Raw genomic sequence first — 21,321 nt, 5'->3', positions numbered from 1 at the left:
TCCCGGAAGTTTGCTCACACGATCCCCACCCACACTGCAGAGTTTCATGTAGTGGTGGTGGTGGTGGGGGTCGTTTAAAAGTGACTCGTCGTCCATCCCGGCAGTTTCCTCACACGATCCCCACCCACACTGCACGCGCGCAACTTATTGCTCACAAAAACGCAGCGATGTCCGTTTCATGTGTGATGGTGGCTGTACAATATATGAACGACTGTATTATATTCACTGACTGTAATGTTTGCATGGGAAGACGCTGGGGGGGGGGGGGGGGGGGTAGCAACAGGAGGTTGTCCAAAGAAGGAAGGCTTTTGTTTCACTTGCTTTAATGGGGAGGGAGAGAACTGTACAGCGAAGTGCATGTGAAAAGAAAATTTATATATCCTGTGTACAATGCAATATTCTACAACGACAAAAAAAAAAAATACAATAAAAAAAGGTCAACAGCCGCACATTGGGACTCCAAAGTCCAACATGTGACAAATATAAATATATGCGGTATTTACAAGCAGGACCACCGAATGAAATGGTGCTGAAGACCACCTTATGTACACCTGCTTGGCTATTATTCAGTGTAGCACTTGTGAAATACTGGATAAGAATAGCATAAAATGCAAGCAACTTTTTCAGGTGCAATGCAGGTCCAGTCTCGGATGAATCATTGTTGACATTTGAAGCAACTTGACTCTGTTTCAACATGACCAGTCTGTTTACATTACTGATTGGTGAAGTCAAACCTCGCTGGATAGCCGTGCAAGTGCATTTGCAGCTTTGTCAGGGTGAAAGAAAATGCTGCCCTGTCTGTACTGGAAAAGTCGGTTCTGCGATGCGTCGTCATTTGAAAAAAAGTTTTAAAAAAGTTTAAAAGAAAAAAAGCAGTGCGTCTGAGCATCACTCCAATCTGACATACCGCTCTACATTCTTCAGTTTCGGCTTGACCGTGACACCCCAAATGTGCTCATCCGGTCAAGGTGCAGCCTCGCGTCCCGGCCTTGTATCGCACGGGCTAAGAGAGGCGTCGGTCTAGTTCGGAGCTTCAGCCGTGGTCAGCCGAGGTGCCGCTGATGGCTCGGAACACGTTGAGGGAGTTTTTCAGAAGCGAGCGCATCATGCCTTCCTGGTAGATCTGCGAAAGAAAGAGAGAAAAAAAACCCCACGTGAATGCTAAGTCAAATTACAAATGAAAAGTCATGATATTTAATTGAAAGTTTTCTTTTATTTTCTTTTTTTTACCTGTTTTCCTTAAAGCTGAGCACAGTTGGAAAAAGAAAAAGTCGAGTTAGAACACTTAGTTTGAACACGAACGAGGGTGCCCTGATGTCCCAATCACACAGACTGCGCAAATGATTGCAACGGCACACACACACATACACACACACGCACACAAAGTTGGCATGTCTTGCTTTTTGTGACATTGCAATACATTTTTCGGGAACCACGGGGGAAAAGGAAATGATGTGTTTGAGTCGCTTCTGCACCATTGCTCAATATCTCTGACTTACAACAACGGTACAGTGAAATTCTACAACGAAACCTACATGGGCGAAAAATACCCCCCTAGTGTGAAAAAATCTTCATGCATTAACACCATTCACAATTTCCTGCCCCCCATACACCGAAACAACCCCTTGTTGCGTTATACGAAATATTTTTCTCTGCTCTTGCCTCGCGACGAGATTCACTACAACGAAGTCTAATCCAACAGCGACCTCTAATGCTTCGTTCGGAAACGGCAACAGCAACCACCACACTGGTTTACACATGCGCCGTAGTCCAGGAAGTATTGTTATTGTTAGTTTCAGACGCAGCAAGAATGTTGCATTGCTAAACTACAAAACTACAAAACGACTACAAAACAGACCTTTGGATGTCAAGCAGCTCAGATAAGAAGAGCTCTGACGCCGGAAGAGGGTAAAAGTGATCAAAATGAAAGACAGAGGAAGCAAAATAAAATACATTTTCCAAGAAATTGATGAAAGTAAAAGTGAATGCTGATCGTAAATTTCGCAATTCCTTTCCCTTTTTTTCTTTCTACACTGACTATATGAAGTGTCAAATAAGTGTATGCTCATACTTATGCACTATTGGAATAAAAATAAAGAGTAGACATTTGTTTGTGTGTGTGTGTGCACATACGTTTCTGTGTGTGTGTTTGTGTACATCTGAAATCAAATTTGCTACAGTGAAAAAACCCCTGTTGTGAAAAATGGCTTGCTGCAAACATGATTTCATTGTAGAGGAGTTTTTCTGTAACACCGGTATGGCCTGGACTGTCCCGGCCTGCTTAAGAAAGGGAGGCCTGGAACGAAAGCGACGAAAGCGCAAGCCGGTCGCAGCTCGGGGTTACCTGCTCATGGATGATGTCAGAGAGCTCCTTCACCATGTCTTTGAAATTGGTCTTGAGGCCCTCGTGGTACTGAAACTGGTCTTCTTTGATCAGACGTTCGTTGATGTCCAAAGCCGCGCTGCAGGCCTCCACAAAACGTCTACCAGAAGAGGCGACACTCAATTCACTGGTCTCCAATTACCCATTATTGATCCGCTCCACTCCCCGGGAGACTTGCCTGAAAACATCTTTAAGCTCTTTCACTTTCTTGCCGGCCTGGTTGCACTTGCTGTCATCCAGGAAGGCTCGGGCGTAGGCCATGGGCCCGGCGTTCACCTGCAACGATGACCGTGACAACATGCGGCAACGCGCGGCGACCCGACACGGGAAAGCGTCTGACCTGCACGGAGACGCAGCCCTGCAGTTTGAGCTGCAGCTGGATCATGTCCACTTCGGCACTGGAGCAGAGCTTGTGCAGCTCGGCCGTGCGAGACCTCATCTCGTCGATGGCCACGTCCACCGGCCGCAGGTCCAGCTGCTTCTCCCCGACCACCTCCACGCGCTTCTTTACGTACGGGAAGGTGTTGGCGGCTAAGGGAAAACCGAGAGAAACGCTGATGCCTTGCGTTTGTAAAGTTGAGGAAACGCGCACTTGAAGTAACAAAGCCGTTGAAACAGGCAGAGTGGAAAGGCTCTGTTGAGAAAAAGCTCATTAGTTTCAATTTCCAGACTAATGGCCGGCCATTTGTACACTGATGAATGTTTGCGCATTTGAACGAAATAGATACGCCCTGAAATGCGGTTCCGCGTGGTCGTGATTCGATTGCGGGCGCCCCGAGCCGATGTGTGTACTGTACTTGTGAGCACCGTCTTCCTCTTGCACTGCTCCTCAACGCCGCCGTGCTTCTTGCCCGACAGCGTGTACGGCGTCTCAAAGACGAAGCGGTTGATGTTGTGGCACTTCTCAAAATCCGTCTTCTTCTCCGGCGCCTCCTTCTCCTCAAAGTAGGGCTTGACGAAGGTCACTTGCACGTAGGCGAACTTGGGGTCCAGCTCTTTGGGATTCACCTGCAGGGACGCGAGCTCTCGTATGACTTGGTTTTTGTTTTTATTTTTTGGGGGGCCAGACTGGATTGGTGACAAACTAGGACGCACCTTGTTGGAGTCTTGAATGATCTTGACGTTTTCAGGCCCAAACTTTTCCCCGTAAAGCGTCAGCAGGCGCTGGGAGATTTCCGAAAGGCCGGTGAGTTTGGGCTCTTTGTAGATGTACTCCTTCCCGTCCTCCTCCTCGAAGAAGCCCTGCGGAAGAAAAAAAAAAAAACACACGGTGGCTTGTAGGGCTGATAGTAGTTGATGTTAGGAAATTTTGGTGAGGAGGTTCTTGTGAGCGAATGGGAAGTTGTGTAAAAAGCACTGAAAAGTTTGACAACTTTAGAGAAGGTCAAATGAAGTTCAACTGGCTTTTTGTGAGTCAGATGTATTGACTTATATTATTTATATAATATATATATATTATATATTATTTTAGTCGAAAGTTTCACGATCTTACGACAAGACCCCCAACGCAGTGATGGAGTTAAAAAAAATACCGTATTGGCCCAAATATAAGACGGCCCTGATTATAAGACGACCCCCTCTTTTTCAAGACTCAAGTTTGAAAAAAGACTTTTTGAACACCAAATTAATTTTTATACAGGAAATAAACAAATGATTGAAACAATATATTTGAGAGAAAAAGCATCTTGAAGTTTACACCATAACTTCTCCTGAGCTGCCGGGAAACCTGGCCGATCTTTGACCTACTTTTCTCCAGATTGTCGCTACGTTTCTCCATTTTCTGTTATCTCTTCGATTATTTTCGTCTCTTTTCTTTCTTACCGCTATTTTTTTTATTTTTCTTCTTCGTGCTACCGCAATTATTTTTATATTTATTTTTATTCTTCGTGACAGGCCTTAGGCCTGGTGTGTCAAGTTCAGCATTCACTTCAATGATATCTGGCGCCATCTAGCGTCGTGAACGGGTATAATGTCTAGACCCCGAATATAAGACGACCCCCACTTTTTCAGTCTTATTTCAATGCAAAAAAACACACCGTCTTATATTTGGGCCAATACGGTAATAATAATAATAATAATAAATCCACCTGTCCATAGAAGGCAACTCTGAAGTAGGTCCCGAGCATCCTGCGACCCGTTTGGATCACTTCCATGACCTTGTTGTAGGCTCTGTGCAGCGTGTTGTAGAGCCGGCTCAGCTTCTGCAAGGACGCGGTTGCGTTGGACGGACAGTCATAGGTGACGAGACGCAACGATATCGCCGTTCCGCTACCTCGTAATCGTGGCGCTTCTCGTAGCAGGGGATCAGCAGTTTGGCGACGTGCGTGATCAGCTCGTAGCGCTCGGCTTTCCACAGAGCCTCCACGCAGACCTCCAGGTGCTCCACCAGGACTTCCTGAAGAGAAGCGGCAAAAAGCAAAACGGTTGACTTCGGGACGGTCAACACTTGGCGCCGGCGCTTTGTTAAAAAGAACCTCGGTGTAATAAACGTCTTGCATCCCCGTGTCTTCCTTCATGGCGGCTTCCTCCTCGATATTAAACGTGATCTTCTTAAACGCGGCCAGCCCGCTGGGGAACAACTCTGCCCGTTGGGAAGCAAAGGCAAAAGTTAAACAACAAAGAAAAACGATGCCGCAAATATGTTTTGAAAATGGGTTGGATACTTTTCCTGTGCAGGTACTCAGCGACCAGCGCAGACACATGAACGTGACACATGGCGGCCTGTGGAGAAAACCACCATCGCGTGAATGCAAATCCGACTCCGATTGCAGAAAGCTCGGTACAGACGAGTGAATTTGACCTCGGAGAGATCGTTATTCTTCAGGTGCGCCCGAGCCATGCTGTCCAGCCAGGTGCGCCTCAGCTCGGGTGTGCTGGCATAGGACCGGGCCAGGCTGTACTGCAGGTCCAGTAACATTTCCGGGTCTTTCTCATGCTCCTTCATCTGGGCCGTGGCCATCAGCACCGTACGGATACGCTTGGTTAGACCCTTCACTTCCGAGGGGAACCCTGTGGACTGAAGATGTTGAAGCTGACGGGATCAGTGACGCCACAGTGACCTTGAAAAAGTAACTTTGCGATTATACTGATGAATTAGCTTCAAAAGGTTTTCGTTCGAAAGAAAATAAAGGCCACTTTTTTAAAAAATGAACAAAATAAATTATTTATTTTAATTTTAAAAAAACATAATACATTGGTTCTAGACCTCACTTAACATAAATATATATCTTTTAAGGCAGTCTGTTTTGGCCCGACATATTTAACTGTGAATACATACTGGCAACATTTATCAAACATTATTTTCATATTTATTGTGTACTTGGGGCAAGATCTCCCCCCCGACCTGGAGGGGGCACTCCACCCTTTTCCGACTGAGGACCATGGTTTCAGATTTGGAGGTGCTGATTTTCATCCCAACCGCTTCACACTCGGCTGCGAAACGCTCCAGTGAGAGTTGGAGAGCCCTGTTTGAAGGAGCCAACAGCACCACATCATCTGCAAAAAGCAGGGATGCAATACTGAGGCCACCAAAACGGACCCCCTCAACGCTTCGGCTGTAGCGTGATAGTTTAAGTATCTTGGGGTCTTGTTCACGAGTGAGGGCAGGAGGGAGCGAGAGATCGACAGGCGGATCGGTGCAGCGTCTGCTGTGATGCGGACGTTGTATCGGTCTGTCGTGGTGAAGAAGGAGCTGAGCCAAAGGGCGAAGCTCTCAATTTACCGGTCGATCTACGTTCCAACCCTCATCTATGGTCACGAGCTATGGGTCGTGACCGAAAGAACGAGATCCCGGATACAAGCGGCCGAAATGAGTTTTCTCCGCAGGGTGTCCGGGCTCTCCCTTAGAGATAAGGTGAGAAGCTCGGTCATCCGGGAGGGGCTCAAAGTCGAGCCGCTTCTCCTCCACATCGAGAGGAGCCAGATGAGGTGGCTTGGGCATCTGATTCGGATGCCTCCTGAACGCCTCCCTGGTGAGGTGTTCCGGGCATGTCCCACCGGGAGGAGACCCCGAGGAAGACCCAGGACACGCTGGAGAGACTATGTCACCCAGCTGGCCTGGGAACGCCTCGGGATCCCCCGGGGAGAGCTGGAAGAAGTAGCTAGGGAGAGGGAAGTCTGGGCTTCCCTGCTAAAGCTGTTGCCCCCGCGACCCGGCCCCGGATAAGCGGTAGAAGATGGATGGATGGATGGATTTATTGTGTACATCATGTATAAATATAATCATTACATTTCTGAACGGTAATGCAAGATTTTCTTTTATTTATTTTTTTTTAATTTTGACGTTCTGGTTGTGTTTTTGGGCGGCCTGGTGCTCCAGTGGTTAGTGCGTCGAAAAAAACAACTCCTTTTTGTCTCTCTCTCTCTCTAAATATATATAATATATAAAAATGTATTTATTTATACTTTTAAAAAAATTTGTGCATGCAAATACTTCATTTTTTTTCTTTTTTTCTACTTTCCTCCCTCCAATTTTTGCTGATTTAGATTGGTTTGCATGCTCTCCCCAGGCCTGCGTGGGTTTTCTCCGGGTATTCCGGTTTCCTCCCACATTCCAAAAACATGCATGGCAGGCTGATTGAACCCTCTAAATTGTCCCTAGGTGTGAGTGTAAGCGCGGATGATTGTTGGTCTCTGTGTGCCTTGTGATTGGCTGGCAACCGGTTCAGGGTGTCCCCCGCCTACTGCCCAAAGACAGCTGGGATAGGCCCCGCGACCCACGTGAGGATAAAGCGGATCAGAAAATGGATGGACGGTAGTGTTTTTGAAGCTAGATAACACTTTGTCAACAGGAATGGGCAATGTCCTTGAATGCCACACAAACTCAAAATCGTAAACGGATTTGCAGTTTGAAAACACGAATGTCATAACTTTCGTGATTGGCATCTCTGGACAAGATGCAGGCAATACCTTCATGGCCTTGTCGCTGTTCGCAAAGTTGTTGATGATGGAGAGCGACTCCTGGAAGCGCGAGCTTCCGCTGAGCGCCACGTCGGAGATCAGCTGGCTCACCGCGATGATGATCTGGCGAGAAAGACGAGAGAAGGAGAAACGTCGCCGGGCCAGAAGCAAAGTTGGGCTTGGGCTTTACCTGCAGGTGTGTGCGCAGGAAGGTCTTCCTCTTGGTGTACTCGTAGTTGTTCCTCATAAGCAGGTAGAGGAGCCCCGAGGCTTCCGCCCTCAGCGAGGCCATCTTGGACACGCAGCACTTGAGCACCTCGCAGCACAGAAGCTCGCAAAGGGTCACGCGACCTTTGAACAGTACTGCGGGGAACTGACCAAAGAGCATTTTGGTCATTTTTGTGTTTTTTGGGGGGGAGATATCTTGAATTCAACCCAGTTCAGAGTGACCCATCCATCGCGAGCGTCACGACTCAAAATCAACATCTTGAGTCATTTCGTTCCCGCACCTTGTTCATGAACGCTCGCAACGCGGCAAACACATGCCGGAGGGCGGCTTCCGATGGGCTCACTTTGAGGAAGGTCAGGTAAACGTCAAACACCTTCCTCATTAGCGCGTTGTGACCCTCGCCGTCGGCCAGCTGGTTCTGACGAGGACACGGACAAAAATATGAGAAACGGCTCTGGTGACGATGCAGCGAAGAGCGAGCGTGCGCGCGCACCTTAAAGCACTGGATGAAAAGCGAAAGAACATCCAGGACACTTAAGCAGACCTCGGTGGAAATGTTGCCCTCGAGCAGAGCCTGGTGATGGATTTCTGATTCGGAGGCACCCATCCCTGAACCGCACACACACACACACACACACACACACACACATACACACACACATATGCTTAAAGGGACTTCATTCATTCATTCATTCATTCATCTTCCGTACCGCTTGATCCTCACTAGGGTCGCGGGGGGTGCTGGAGCCTATCCCAGCAGTCTTCGGGCAGTAGGCGGGGGACACCCTGAACCAGTTCCCAGCCAATCGCAGGGCACACAGAGACGAACAACCATCCGCAGCCACATTCACACCTAGGGACAATTTGGAGTGTTCAATCAGCCTGTCATGCATATTTTTGGAATGTGGGAGGAAACCGGAGCACCCGGAGAAAACCCACGCAGGCCCGGGGAGAACATGCAAACTCCACACAGGGAGGCCGGAGCTGGAATCGAACCCGGTGGACTTCAAGTCAAAGTGCTCAGTAAATTAACAACTCTAATCCAAGTACATAAACTGTTTACCTTTATTTTAGTGACCAAACCTATAAAACACTACATTTATTTTTAATACAGATTCATTTATTGCTTGTGCGAAAAAAAAACAAACAACGAAAAAAAACCTGAGTGCCTTGGAAGAATAATCATATCATAAATCACATTTGCAATATTACGGGAAGGCGGCCCGGTAATCCAGTGGTTAGCACGTCGGCTTCACAGTGCAGAGGTACCGGGTTCGATTCCAGTTCCGGCCTCCCTGTGTGGAGTTTGCATGTTCTCCCCGGGCCTGCGTGGGTTTTCTCCGGGTGCTCCGGTTTCCTCCCACATTCCAAAAATATGCATGGCAGGCTGATTGAACACTCTAAATTGTCCCTAGGTGTGTGGGGGAGTTTGCATGGTTGTTCGTGTCTGTGTGCCCTGTGATTGGCTGGCAACCGATTCAGGGTGTCCCCCGCCTACTGCCCGGAGAAAGCTGGGATAGGCTCCAGCACCCCCCGCGACCCTAGTGAGGATCAAGCGGCTCGGAAGATGAATGAATATTACGGGGGGAAAAAAATTGTGATTCATTTTTTTTTGTTTCTAAATCGTTCAGCCTGACTTGTGTATAAATTCCATGCATATGTGACAAGGGCGAACACACTTTTAATAAGCAGGGAATGTGTGGCAAACATGACTCAGCGTGCACTTCAACCTTCTGTGCTGTTTCTGAATCACTTTTTTTTTTTTTTAACTATCCGGTGTTACAACATGCAGGCAGTCACATAGTTAATGACACTGCTCGGCTACGTCGAGCAGTGTACAACACTGCGTACAGTGCGTGTCCCACCTATGTTGAGAGTGAACGAGGCCTCCATGATGCCGAACTGGTTTATTTTGGTCTGGATAGTGCTGGCTCGGTTGCAGCGCATGGCCGGCATTGTCTGCGACTTCCTGTCGGAAGAGAACAACTTGGACGCGTACGCCTCCTGACTCCTTGATGACACGCAAGCAAAAAAATGGGGGGGGGGGGGGGGGAGGCGGTTTCAGTCAAATGACAAAACATGTTTTGAGGAAAACCGTTGCTGTTATCTCTCACCTGCCGATGTTCCTTTTCCCAATGTATCGAAACTGAACAAGACAGGTCCTGTGATGCAAGTATGTACAGTTTAGCCTTGCAGTTTCAGCGTTTTCAAGTTGTTCTTGGCCCGTCAGTGACATTTTTTCCACATCTAATTAGAAGCTACTCACTCAAGCAAGCTGAGGAAGTTCATAACGTCTTGAGGGTTAAGTTTGCTCCAATAGGCAATGAGAGTGTCTGTGGACAAAAAAAACAAAAACAAAACTACTTGTAGTTTATGTTTATTGTCATTTTCAGCATGTCATGCCGCCTGCGCACCGCACCGACCCTCTGACAAGGTCTTGACGACATGTAAGAAGGTGAGGAGGAGGCCCCTGATCTCATAAGGGCCCAGTCTGCTCTTGCGGGGCCCGGGACTGCTGCTCACGGTGGAACTACGTCGCTGCAACTGCACATGTAACAAAACAATGTCTGCGACTTGAACATTTCTCATGAAATAAATCATTAAGCTTACGCGAGGATGCAAATGGAAACACCATAAATGACATTCAAAACGTTGCAAAATGACGTTCAAAACATTGCGTGAGTTCGTCTGTGTTTCATTGATGATTAACAACTCAAACAAATCTAGTTTAGAGGTTGCCAGGGTGACGCCAAATACAGCGGCTATAAAAAAAAATAAAAAAAAACTCACGTCAATGCTCTCTGGTGTCCCGGGATCCATAAATAGAGATCCTCTGGAGTCTTCCCTCCTGACGACGTGGCCATTCAGGAGCGGCAGGCCTGATAACGACGACAAACTCTATCATATAAGTGATGGCCATCTATTGAGATTGTCTGAATGCCTTGAACTGGTTCCCCTGGAGCGGTTTTTGCAGGTGTCGGTCAACTCACTGTGGTCCTTGTCGAGAGCAGCGCTGGTTCTCCTGCTATCCGCGGAGCCGCCTGACACAAGGTCGTCTCTCGAGCCCTTTGCAATGAACATTTCCATTTTGTGGAAAGAATCTGAACAGGATCTCATTTTCATTTCGAGGGGCACTCACGTTGAGATTGGAAACGTATGGCTGGGCGGAGAGTTGCTTCAGGTTCTGGAAAAGCAACTCAAACAGTGGCAGGTAGAGCAAACAGATTCTGGCTTGCTGGTTCTGATAAAACCAAAAAAACACATCCATGTTGCGCAACATGTTTAAAAATAAATAAATATATATAAATATAAATATATCTATATATCTGAGGGCGGCTCGGTAGTCCAGTGGTTAGCATGTCGGCTTCACAGTGCAGAGGTACCGGGTTCGATTCCAGCTCCGGCCTCCCTGTGTGGAGTTTGCATGTTCTCCCCGGGCCTGCGTGGGTTTTCTCCGGGTGCTCCGGTTTCCTCCCACATTCCAAAAACATGCGTGGCAGGCTGATTGAACACTCTAAATTGCCCCTAGGTGTGAGTGTGAGTGCGAATGGTTGTTCGTTTCTGTGTGCCCTGCGATTGGCTGGCAACCGATTCAGGGTGTCCCCCGCCTGCTGCCCGAAGACGGCTGGGATAGGCTCCAGCACCCCCCGCGACCCTAGTGAGGATCAAGCGGCTCGGAAGATGAATGAATGAATCTATCTATCTATATATAGATTGTGCGTCGTCCCGCACGCGGTCTGTCCTTCCGTTTGTCCCTTAGGAGTGTTCCATTAACCTCCCATAAATATTTTGTGATACCGCAGTACCCGGGGAAAATCCACGTAGGCCCGGTGAGAACATGCAAACCCCACACAGGGAGGCCGGAATCCGGATTCGAAACCTGGACCTGTATACTGTGAGGCAGACATGGTAACCTGTTGGCCCCCCCATACCGTCCTATATTTACATATGTGTATGTGTATGTGTATTTGTACAGTATATATACTGTATAGATATGAATTTCTATAGATGTGAACGTGTGTAAGTACACGATAGGCTATATGCATATCTATATATATATTGCGCGTCGTCCCGCACGCGGTCTGTCCTTCCGTTTGTCCCTTTTCAAAACGTACCTACTTCACCGCGCCGCTGCGCGCCGCCACTGCGCCGCTCAGGCAGTGGCTCACTACGATCGCGCGGACATCTTAGCGAAAAAATGTTGTCTACCCACAAGCATTGCAATGAAATTGTTAGTTATTTAGTAGAGCTAAACATCTCTTTATTTTCGCGATAAGCAATGAAGATGAACAAAAAGTTGAACCAAGCAACAACACTTTTATTGGCCGAAGGCCCACCTTACCAGCCTTCCGCAGGAACTAGCTGATGAGCCGCCCGGAGGGCGGCGAACCAGCTAATATATATATATATATATATATATCATTTGAGGTCAGTTCTGCCACCCCCCCTCACCTTGAAGGCCGTGTAGCGATCGTCCATGGCGTGTTTAATCAGCAGGTTCTTGAGCGTGCCGACGGCCAGCTGCCGCACCTCGGGTCCCTGCTGCAGGGCCGCAGCCACGTCTCGGAGTAGCAGGCCCACCAGGAAGTGGTTGCGACAGTAGTCTTCAGTCAGGCTGAATTCCAGACTCTGCTCTGTGGTGACCCCGGGTGACGGGAAACACAGCACGTCAGGCTCAAACAATCAACTGAGGCCTTCAGAGCACACACAAGGACAAGGTGAAACCTCATGACGGGTTCCTAGTGACATATCTCAGAACCGATTCGCTACCATCTTTGTGACTGATTTATTGCTTTCTTCTCGTATATGTTAGTCAGCACTTTGGATCCAGCGATGGCTGTTTGAAAGTGCTCTAGAAATACTGTTGAAGTGAGTTGAGTGACACAATCAAAGAGTACCGTGGGGTATTATTTATTACGGTTCCGTTGCAAAGTCTACGCTTAACTAAATCGTGAGTGCAAGTGGGAGCATCGTTGTGGCTGATCGTGTGTCGGGCTCAGACACCCCCCGCCCCCACCCCTCCGCCCCCCTCACACAAAATGATTCATTAACTCATTCACTCCCAAGGACGGATTTAGATGTCTTTTCAGACGCCACGCATTTAATCCCAGGTCCTCATTTTATATTGACTGTACTTGAAAAGGGTCTGAACATATTCAGGGAGAAGAATTCAGTTCATTATATATTTCCTGACACAGGAAATTTATAATTCCATATCAGCATAGATGAGCAGAAATCTAAAGACACGAAGCAACCGAGTGCAAGGTCATAATGCTGTGTTAATATCAGAACAGGCAGCGCATCCCAGATAACCGAGTGCCCCGCTGGAAAGTAGATCGAACGGCAGCGATCGACATCGGGGCCCAGCTACAGACGAAACCTCAACTTAACAACTAATGTCCCACATGTTGTATATTTACACAAGGGTCCGACATTTAACCTTTATGAGTCAAGTTGTGGGGGCCCTGCCAGAATTGGCGCTGGCCTGGATTTTCAACAATACTGAACAAAATTCAAAATGCTGCCGACCTGCGGATAGTAACGTGATCTTGTGTGTGGAGTCTCAATGGCCAAAATGAATGCAAGTATGGGAGATCAGGGCAGCCGCTTAAGAAATATCCATGCACCTTATGGTATATAGATCTTGTGATTTAAAACAATATCTCTCAAAATTTATCATCATATAGTTTGTCCTGCCTGTGGGTGAAATAGTGAGGCGTATTGACTCGGTGGCCAAGATGCAAGCGGGTCCGTAGCGCACAATTTGTCGATGAATGGCGGCAATTCAACGTGCATCGCAGATGATTGTTTAATGTAAGTGTACACAATTAAAATGATTGACTATTAGATATTTAAAAAGGCAAGAATGTCTTCATTTCATTTATGACATTTATATTGGCCCCGGGCCATCGGGCCGCCGTTAACGTCGGACCCCGTAGGGAGAAACGAGTCCATTAAGAATGTGAGTGGATTCCCAGAGAAGCAAAGCTCATCTCCTCTACGAGACAAAAGCATCCATTCAGCATTGGCACCGTGCACTCGGCGAGTGAGGGTTAATGGAAGCGAGAGTGCAGGGTGCAGAGAGCCGGAGGAGGTGGCGGTGATCGCGCGTGGCGGGAGGCAGAGGTAAAGGTACGGCGCGGTGAGCATCACCTACCTACAGGGCCAAAAAGCTCCGTCGCATACGGAATAAAATCTGACCACAAGCAAGGAAAAAAAATAAAATAAAATAAAAAAACAGACGGGGAAGGGTGTTGGGTACAAATCAAGATATCGGGGATGCTATTCATCATTCGTGCAGCATTTACAGTACAGAAAATGCATCAACATTCGGATCGTGATGACACTGCGCTATGTGGCCCAATCAAATGCCATTTAAAACAACAACGTTTGTTTTTTTTTTTTTTTGCATGACATTAAAAACACGTTCCTAGCAAAGTGGGCAAAGAGAGTGGCACGGTTAATAGCGGATCAATGCGGGGGATGCGGGTGAGGACGTGGCAGACCTGCGGCCTTCAATCGGAGTTCAACACGTGCGGTTTGCTCACCTTGCACCCGCTGCAGCTTGGTGCGCCCAAAGGCCATGGGCAGGTTGAGGGGGATGAAGTGCTCATGGTTGCACACTACCATCAAAAAGTCAAACTTCATTTCCGTCAGCACCTGCGGAGGAGAAACGCGTGCACACGAGTGTTTCCGGAAAAACCCAAAAGCGGCACGTTTGCTGCGAGTGACTGTAAGCGCGCGTACCTTGGGATCTTTGAAACTGAAGTGGCACATGTAGTGATTGACCAAGCCGAAAGCGAATCCCCGGTTCATGAAGGTCAGACACCTCTGCGGAGCAAGAAGGGGCCAGAAGATGAAGTGAAGCTGTACTGGGAACAGGTTTGTAATTGGCCCCGCGCACCTTGATGAAATTGGCCAAGCTCAGGTTGACGCAGCGGGCTTCCTCGGGGATCTCCGTGTGGCGAATGGTGATGTGAGGCATGATGGACAGCACCAGGGACTGCAGGGCCTGATGGAAAGTGTCGGGGAAGCGCTGCGCTCGCGGCATCTGAAAGCACGTCGCGTCACATGAAATTGCTTGCCGGCCATATGCAAGCATGATGAAGAAACCAACCTTCATTCGGTGGTCCTCTTGCAAATACTGGGCCATGGATTTGGCCATTGTTTCAAAGAAGAACCAAGAATACTACAGATGAAAAAAATGAAGAAGAGGAAGTGAGTGGTTTTGATTACGGCAAGCGAATTTCTAAAGGTTAATCAACTGGCAAGCCTGATATGAAAAGTGATTTCATAGGCAAGTCTGCCACCTGCTGTTCGTTGTCGGGATCACAACTCGCACCTTGAGCAGTTTGTTGCTGGTGTTAAAATCCGCCGTCTGCTTGAGGACGGCGGTGACCGCCGTGGCCAGCACCTCGTGGGGATATGCCGCTTTCCCAGGCGCGGGGTTTTGGGATATAAACACATACTGAGAAGAGAGCGAAGAAGAAGAAAAAAATGAACACCGAGGTCCTATAAAAAGCCACAGAGCAGCCACACCTTCACAAAGGAGCGCAGGTAGTTTTCCAGTCCTTCCTCGTGACATCGAGATACGATATGTATGATCACGCTGCAGGGACAGAGAAGGACGCCGGCTTTGTGACTATGGAATGCAAACGATGGCCCCCCCGGGCGCATTTTCACACAGGCAAGCGATGAACTGACCGGAGAGAGTTGACGGCAATCTCCTGGCCTTCCTTGGCGGCTGTTGAGAGCACCTCAAAAAGTTGCATAAGCACAGTGGGAAGGAAGTGGACCATGACGTGCGTCTCCATGGCGTGTAGGCACTGAGGACAGAGGCATGAAAGGAGAACTCACGGCACATTCGCGACATCTTCACCCCGAAAATCCTTCCAAGAGTCTGACCTTCAGGTATTTGATAAGCTCCGCCCGGTTGTCCTCTGAGGTGTTCCTCGTGAGTTGGCAGTGCAGGAAGAATTTGTGGAGATGGAGGTCCTGGGGATAAAATAGCAAACCGTCAAATGGCCACACTCTAAAATCACAAAAAAAAAAACCTTATTTGGGTTAATGTTACTAGGTTACTAGTTCAAAAATCTACTTGGGTCAACCCGACACAACTTTTTGGGTTACATGAATAACACCGGGGCGGCCCGGTAGTCCAGTGGTTAGCACGTCGGCTTCACAGTGCAGAGGTACTGGGTTCGATTCCGGCTCCGGCCTCCCTGTGTGGAGTTTGCATGTTCTCCCCGGGCCTGCGTGGTTTTTCTCCGGGTGCTCCGGTTTCCTCCCACATTCCAAAAACATGCGTGGCAGGCTGATTGAACACTCTAAATTGTCCCTAGGTGTGAATGTGAGCATGGATGGTTGTTCGTCTCTGTGTGCCCTGCGATTGGTTGGCAACCGATTCAGGGTGTCCCCTGCCTTCTGCCCGGAGACAGCTGGGATAGGCTCCAGCACCCCCCGCGACCCTAGTGAGGATCAAGCGGCTCGGAAGATGAATGAATGAATGAATGAATGAATGAATGAATGAATGAATAACACCAAAAAGTGCCATAGGTACGTTGGCAGCTGTTACAGCCGCCCATCGTAAAAATTCATCAGATCTGCTCATGGAAATATAATTTGATAATCCAATAGCTTCAACCCTGGGTTCATTTGAGCCAACAATTTGGTTAAACTCAAGTCCAAGAATATGGCCCAACACAAACAAAAAAGGAATCCAAAGGAATCGGGTTGACATACTGCATGAGCCACAGGAACCAATAGTTAATCTTAACCCAACAATTTGGGTAATCTCGGAAGAATAATCCTGAAATTTGTCCCGACACAAACAACACATGAATTAACACAACTCATTTTGAGAGTCCAGGCAAACGTGCATCCTTGAAGATTTAAATTTTTTACATTTTTTTTTACCTGAGCATATATTGTCGATACGACACGGCTTCTCATTTTGAATAGCGGCTTGGCATTTTCCACCCACTTGATATCCGGTTGAGACTGTGTAGATGTTGACATTTTTCAGCGTTAGCACGTTAGCAAGATCCAAATGCGGTGATGTGTTTTTATTTTGTTTTCCCCCCCCACAAACCTTTCTGCTGTCCTGACCCAGATATCCGGCAGGCAGGGTCACAGCGACGGGTAACTGCAGTTCTGTTGACTGCATCCTGCCGTCTTTCAGCAAAGGCAACCAGGAGTAACCGACTGGCAACACACCGGCAAGAAAATGATGAATGCCAACAGGCGTCAAGTGCATAAAAAATGGTTTAAAGAAAAAAAAAACTAAACATACCCAGAGACTCCACACCGTCTCTTTTCTTGCTGCTGGTTTTGCTGCTCGATTCGCAGCTGATATGGTAAAAGGTGAAGAGGATGTGGTGCTTCTCGTGCAAGTGGACGGGTAGCTCCAGCTTTACCTGCGTGGCATCATGACGTCAATCAATATACAGGCCGTGTCTTGCTGACGCGTTTGTGACGGGGTGGCAGTCGCCACTTTCGGAAAACCGAATTCAATTGATCAGCTCATCAGCAAGTTCTGCAGGAGCCTGATAATGATTGTGATCATTTGATTCTGTGTGTGGGGGGAGGGAAACATGTAAAACGGCCAAAATATGGCCCGGGGGCCATTTAAGGCCTGCCATTTGATTAAAAAAATAAAGTAAAAAATAGACGACTAAAAAGTGAGAGGGAGTGTGGACGGGACAACTTTTCTCAATATTCGAAGATACAAATAAATAATGAGAGGCAAAAATAGTTTCATCCACTTTGTGCTCTGTGGCTGATTTATGAGGACGTCACATTAAAAATCCTCAGGTAACTAAAAAATGGTCACCTTACTGGAGTTGAATGACAATTAAAATGTTGTCCTTCGACTTAGCTATGAGAAAATGGCTGTGAGCACACACTCCAAGTCATCGACTACCTCAGGTAACCCAAGCAGAAATGTGGTCTTGTACTGCCACCTATTGACCAAAATGAGTACTTTATATTCTATAAAAACACATAGCACTGTGATGAATGGGTATCCTCCATTCCTGTTACTCTCTTCGCCACCCCGGGGTCAAACATTCCAGAGCCACCACAAAGGCCAATGGAAGGTCCACCAGGGGGTAGCAAATGAGCAAAATGGAACTTCAAAGTCAATGTTTTGACAACAGAACTCAGGAATTTATGAGGCAGGCATCTATGACACGTAAATACCCATCTGGCGCTGAAGCATTGTTTTGGTTCCCGTGATTTGAAGCATGCAGTTGTAAATCTTGTGTGCTCGTGCATGTCAGTGTACTACGGTGCAGGGGGTGGGGATATTTCTGTGTGTGTGTGTGGGGGGGGGGGGTGTCTTACAATCCTATCCATTAAATTTTTAGGCCATATACAATACAATACAATACATGCTGATTTATATAGCGCTTTCACAACAGCGGCATATGGGGTCCTTCTGCCTTATACTGAAAATCTCCTTCTCTCTATATTTGTGTGAAAAAATATATATATATATATATATATATATATATATATATATATATATATATATATATATATATATATATATATATATATATATATATATATATATTTTAAATTCAGAAGCATCTCACCTCATCATAAAATTCTGGACTTTGGTTGTGGTGCAGGACAGCTGCATAAGCACTGCTGGTGAAGAGTGAGTCTCCTGGTTTTCCGTAGATGCACTGAAGCACAAAAATATATTTGTTTATTTATTTTATTTATTTTTTACTGATTGACTGAGTGAAACTATACGGCTCAGACTAATTTTACCAAAAAACATTGTCTTTGTTCTAATTATGACATGCATTAAAGTGACTCCTCTATATGGCACTCTCTGTCTTCAACATTGGGCTAAAAAGTACACTGAAAGTACTTTATTGAAAGCAACAATGGAGTCATAAAAATACCACTGGTTCATGAAGCAAATTTGAAGCTTCTATTTTTTTTTTTTTTTAACAACATTAACGGACACAACACTGGTATTAGGAGGAGTTTCCAGCTTCCAATTTAAGAAGGTGGGAACATGCTGCCTCGTACCATCATAGCAAAACTGCAAGACTGGCGTGGTGATAAGCAGTCTGATGGCAGGCCAGATTACCTGCTTCAGTGTGAGGGCTGAAGGCAGGGGGGGCAGCTGCTGCCTCCTATCTTATATGCAGGCATTTTCAAACCAGCATGATACAAAAAACAAATCGGGACAAGTACGAACAACAATCACCCGTGTTTTGACGGCACTTTCCACCCCTAAATAATTGTCACATGTGGCCACATGTCTCCAGGAGAGGAACCGACACTGAGCCCTCATTTTGGCTTCTTAATTCCCGCCCCTTCAAGGGTACTTCTGCTGAGACACTTTTGCAGTGTTCATCGTTCTTCGCTTGTTTCCTTTGAAAGTCCAACAACAAAGCCAACAGAGTTGCTTTGCGTGCCGCTCACCTTCAAAGGGCTTGCGCCTTCTTCATCGGAATCCCGGAATTGTATGCAGACGGCAATGTTTCGAGCCTAGCGTAGGTAAAAGCATTCGCGTGAATCAAAACCTGTGAATCCTCCGCCTGGCAACGTTGATTGTGAGGTGCACGCACCTTGGTGAAGCTTTTCTGGTTGTCATATTTGAGTTGCAGGGGATAGACGTAGAGTTGGTTCTTGTAGGTGGTGAAGGGGTAGTTGTACCTGGCCTCCTCGGGCAGGAACTCCTCGACTTCCACGGATACGCGCTCGCAGCTTTCTTCAAAGGGCTTCACGGGAATATAAGAGGATGTCACCGTGTCTGGGGAGGGAAGCATGAACACACCACATTTATTTTTTTTTTTGCATTCCAATGGCAGGAATCGTAGACTCTTGGCACGTGCCGCCATATTCTTTGATCGAAATCTCTTACGATCGTAATTCAAGCGTATTCTGAAGCGGATGAAATCCGCTCAGTGTGAGAACTTTTTCTCCGTCGCATGAAGAGATCAGAGCGAAGCCTCGCACTGCCTAATTGCTGGTTATCATGAATTTGTCTTCCACCAGATGATGAATGGACAAATTTTTTTGCGGGGGGTTCAGACATTCCAATTTTAACCACAAGTCCCGTCGTTCCAAAAGCAAAAGCGGGTTTGAATAAAAATGCACTGTAAATAACGAAAACAGTTAGATTGCAGCACACGACTTCCCTCTCAAGACAGAGATTGCGCAACAGAAGCGCACTGCTGCCCCAATGTGTGATTTTTAGATAGTGTTGCGCCATTCCGGATAAGGGCGTGACAATAGCCACTCTTGACTTCAATCAGACGGTGTGTCTTATCTGCATAACTTTCCCATAAAAAAAGCATAGAGCAGCCAGATTGAGCTGATGCCAAAAAGTCTGGTTGCGGTGTGTTGACAACAAAAAGTACATACTTGAAAAGTCAGGTGGGACACACTCAATGGTGACATTCAGCTGTCCCGGGATGGTCTGGAGCTTGCTCTTCTCAGGTCTGGAATCAAGACAAAATAAAATAATATATTATAATAATAATAAAAAAATAAAATGCAAAATAAATAAATAAATAAATAAATAGATAAATAAATAAAAATAAAAATAAAAATAAAATAAAATAAAATAAAATACTGCATGGGGAGGAAAAGACATTTCCAGTGGGATTATAAAAGCTAAAATAGTACGGGAGTGTCCGTGACTCACTTCCTGGTGTCAGCCAGCAGCTTGATGATGTCATCGGTGGAGATTTTTCCGCCGTCCTGGCGGTAAAGAGGGGAAAACTTACCGTCCATGTCGAGACTGCCCTGAGCGTCCTTAAACACCTGCCTGGCGGGGGTGGGGGGGGGGGGGGGGGACACATTGCAGCAACATCTGAAATTCTCATCTTGATGGAATGTTTGGAATTTGCCACCGTCTTACTTCGCAGCCCAAGCAAAGGGCATCCTGTACTGGCCCAGGCGTTGGCACGTCTGTTTAGCTGCCTTGAGGACCTTCTGAGCGGTCTGAGATGACATGGAGAGGACGGCATACGAGACGATCAGCCGTGAGCATGACGTTCCGTATATGAAGTGTCTTTTTAGGGGAAACAAAGGACCTTGTTGATGTCGGAGGTCTTGATGTATGGCTCGGCGCAATTGGTGATGCCATTTTGCAACACCTTCTCCACACGGGCCACCAGAAAGATGTCTGCATGGGGGTTGGTGACGGAAAAAATGGCCTGGAGTAGAAGAGAAGACGCTGGCGAAATCTGTTGCGAGCTTCAGGTCAGCTTTGCCCTTGAACTCTCGTCCCCGATCGACGCTTACGGCCACGTTTGTATACCTGCGTAGGGAAATGCAGCAGAGCCTCTGACACTCTTTGAAGGACAGGCAGGCAGTCCCCATTTGCCGGGTCGCCGCTCATTAAAGGCCCGCCTCCTCCTCCTCTGCCGCCTCCCTCGGAGTCCGAGCAAGGCGACGGCTGGCCCACGGTGTCGGTCAGCATTTCTTTCACGCAGGGCGGGTTGAGGTCCACATGGAAGTCGGCGGAGATCTTACAGTTTTTGGAGATGTCAAAAAGCGCCAGGCTGATGAAGAAGGGCTCCACCTGAAAATGAGCAAGAGGGAAGGCTGAGGGGGCGGGGTGGGGGCGCGGGGGCTGTTCTTCATTGTTGGCGAATTTAACAGACAAATAAAGCGAAAGAGCGACGGCATACGTTGGTCAGGACGCCGTCGCCCTTTTCGCTAACACAGCCCTGGAGACTGAAGGTGAGATCGTGGCAGCCAACCACGATACGCCGGCCGAAGCGCTCCTCGAACGGCTTCACGTCCGGCTCGATGCCGGAGAAATCCAGCCTCTGTG

General features: G+C 47.4%; 1 protein-coding gene and 1 long non-coding RNA gene across 3 annotated transcripts in view; one reads left to right on the top strand and one right to left on the bottom strand.

Moving 5' to 3' along the window:
- Window positions 1–306: 306 nt before the first annotated feature.
- dock11 (dedicator of cytokinesis 11) overlaps window positions 307–21,321 on the bottom strand; it is a 31,290-nt gene continuing 10,275 nt past the window's right edge. The window contains exons 11-54 of one of the 2 annotated variants that reach the window (XM_052067843.1): window positions 21,176–21,316; window positions 20,803–21,066; window positions 20,576–20,698; window positions 20,401–20,483; window positions 20,185–20,307; window positions 19,902–19,978; window positions 19,103–19,287; window positions 18,957–19,022; window positions 18,110–18,202; window positions 16,804–16,927; window positions 16,603–16,715; window positions 16,428–16,511; window positions 15,417–15,506; window positions 15,216–15,337; window positions 15,051–15,120; window positions 14,854–14,979; window positions 14,629–14,700; window positions 14,416–14,562; window positions 14,259–14,342; window positions 14,060–14,171; window positions 13,669–13,707; window positions 11,964–12,145; window positions 10,651–10,752; window positions 10,502–10,577; window positions 10,302–10,390; window positions 9,935–10,055; window positions 9,778–9,844; window positions 9,626–9,673; window positions 9,377–9,522; window positions 8,005–8,120; window positions 7,792–7,929; window positions 7,473–7,655; window positions 7,292–7,405; window positions 5,184–5,399; window positions 5,047–5,104; window positions 4,858–4,964; window positions 4,656–4,778; window positions 4,471–4,584; window positions 3,479–3,625; window positions 3,181–3,391; window positions 2,724–2,914; window positions 2,562–2,659; window positions 2,345–2,483; window positions 307–1,123 (exon numbers count right to left, since the gene is read on the bottom strand). In XM_052067843.1, the coding sequence (XP_051923803.1) occupies window positions 1,034–1,123; window positions 2,345–2,483; window positions 2,562–2,659; window positions 2,724–2,914; window positions 3,181–3,391; window positions 3,479–3,625; window positions 4,471–4,584; window positions 4,656–4,778; window positions 4,858–4,964; window positions 5,047–5,104; window positions 5,184–5,399; window positions 7,292–7,405; window positions 7,473–7,655; window positions 7,792–7,929; window positions 8,005–8,120; window positions 9,377–9,522; window positions 9,626–9,673; window positions 9,778–9,844; window positions 9,935–10,055; window positions 10,302–10,390; window positions 10,502–10,577; window positions 10,651–10,752; window positions 11,964–12,145; window positions 13,669–13,707; window positions 14,060–14,171; window positions 14,259–14,342; window positions 14,416–14,562; window positions 14,629–14,700; window positions 14,854–14,979; window positions 15,051–15,120; window positions 15,216–15,337; window positions 15,417–15,506; window positions 16,428–16,511; window positions 16,603–16,715; window positions 16,804–16,927; window positions 18,110–18,202; window positions 18,957–19,022; window positions 19,103–19,287; window positions 19,902–19,978; window positions 20,185–20,307; window positions 20,401–20,483; window positions 20,576–20,698; window positions 20,803–21,066; window positions 21,176–21,316 (5,214 nt within the window). In that variant the 3' untranslated portion in view covers window positions 307–1,033. The remainder of the gene's footprint in view (window positions 1,124–2,344; window positions 2,484–2,561; window positions 2,660–2,723; window positions 2,915–3,180; window positions 3,392–3,478; window positions 3,626–4,470; window positions 4,585–4,655; window positions 4,779–4,857; window positions 4,965–5,046; window positions 5,105–5,183; window positions 5,400–7,291; window positions 7,406–7,472; window positions 7,656–7,791; window positions 7,930–8,004; window positions 8,121–9,376; window positions 9,523–9,625; window positions 9,674–9,777; window positions 9,845–9,934; window positions 10,056–10,301; window positions 10,391–10,501; window positions 10,578–10,650; window positions 10,753–11,963; window positions 12,146–13,668; window positions 13,708–14,059; window positions 14,172–14,258; window positions 14,343–14,415; window positions 14,563–14,628; window positions 14,701–14,853; window positions 14,980–15,050; window positions 15,121–15,215; window positions 15,338–15,416; window positions 15,507–16,427; window positions 16,512–16,602; window positions 16,716–16,803; window positions 16,928–18,109; window positions 18,203–18,956; window positions 19,023–19,102; window positions 19,288–19,901; window positions 19,979–20,184; window positions 20,308–20,400; window positions 20,484–20,575; window positions 20,699–20,802; window positions 21,067–21,175; window positions 21,317–21,321) is intronic. The other variant, XM_052067850.1, reaches the window with a different exon arrangement.
- LOC127602482 (uncharacterized) overlaps window positions 5,957–21,321 on the top strand; it is a 250,228-nt gene continuing 234,863 nt past the window's right edge. Inside the window, exon 1 of the long non-coding RNA XR_007962809.1 lies at window positions 5,957–6,236. This is a non-coding gene — a long non-coding RNA (uncharacterized LOC127602482). The remainder of the gene's footprint in view (window positions 6,237–21,321) is intronic.

This window comes from Hippocampus zosterae, chromosome 1 (genome assembly GCF_025434085.1).
Source record: "Hippocampus zosterae strain Florida chromosome 1, ASM2543408v3, whole genome shotgun sequence".
Taxonomy (NCBI): domain Eukaryota; kingdom Metazoa; phylum Chordata; class Actinopteri; order Syngnathiformes; family Syngnathidae; genus Hippocampus; species Hippocampus zosterae.
The sequence above is the reverse complement of the archived record's forward strand: the minus strand, read 5'-3'. Positions and strand labels throughout refer to the sequence as shown.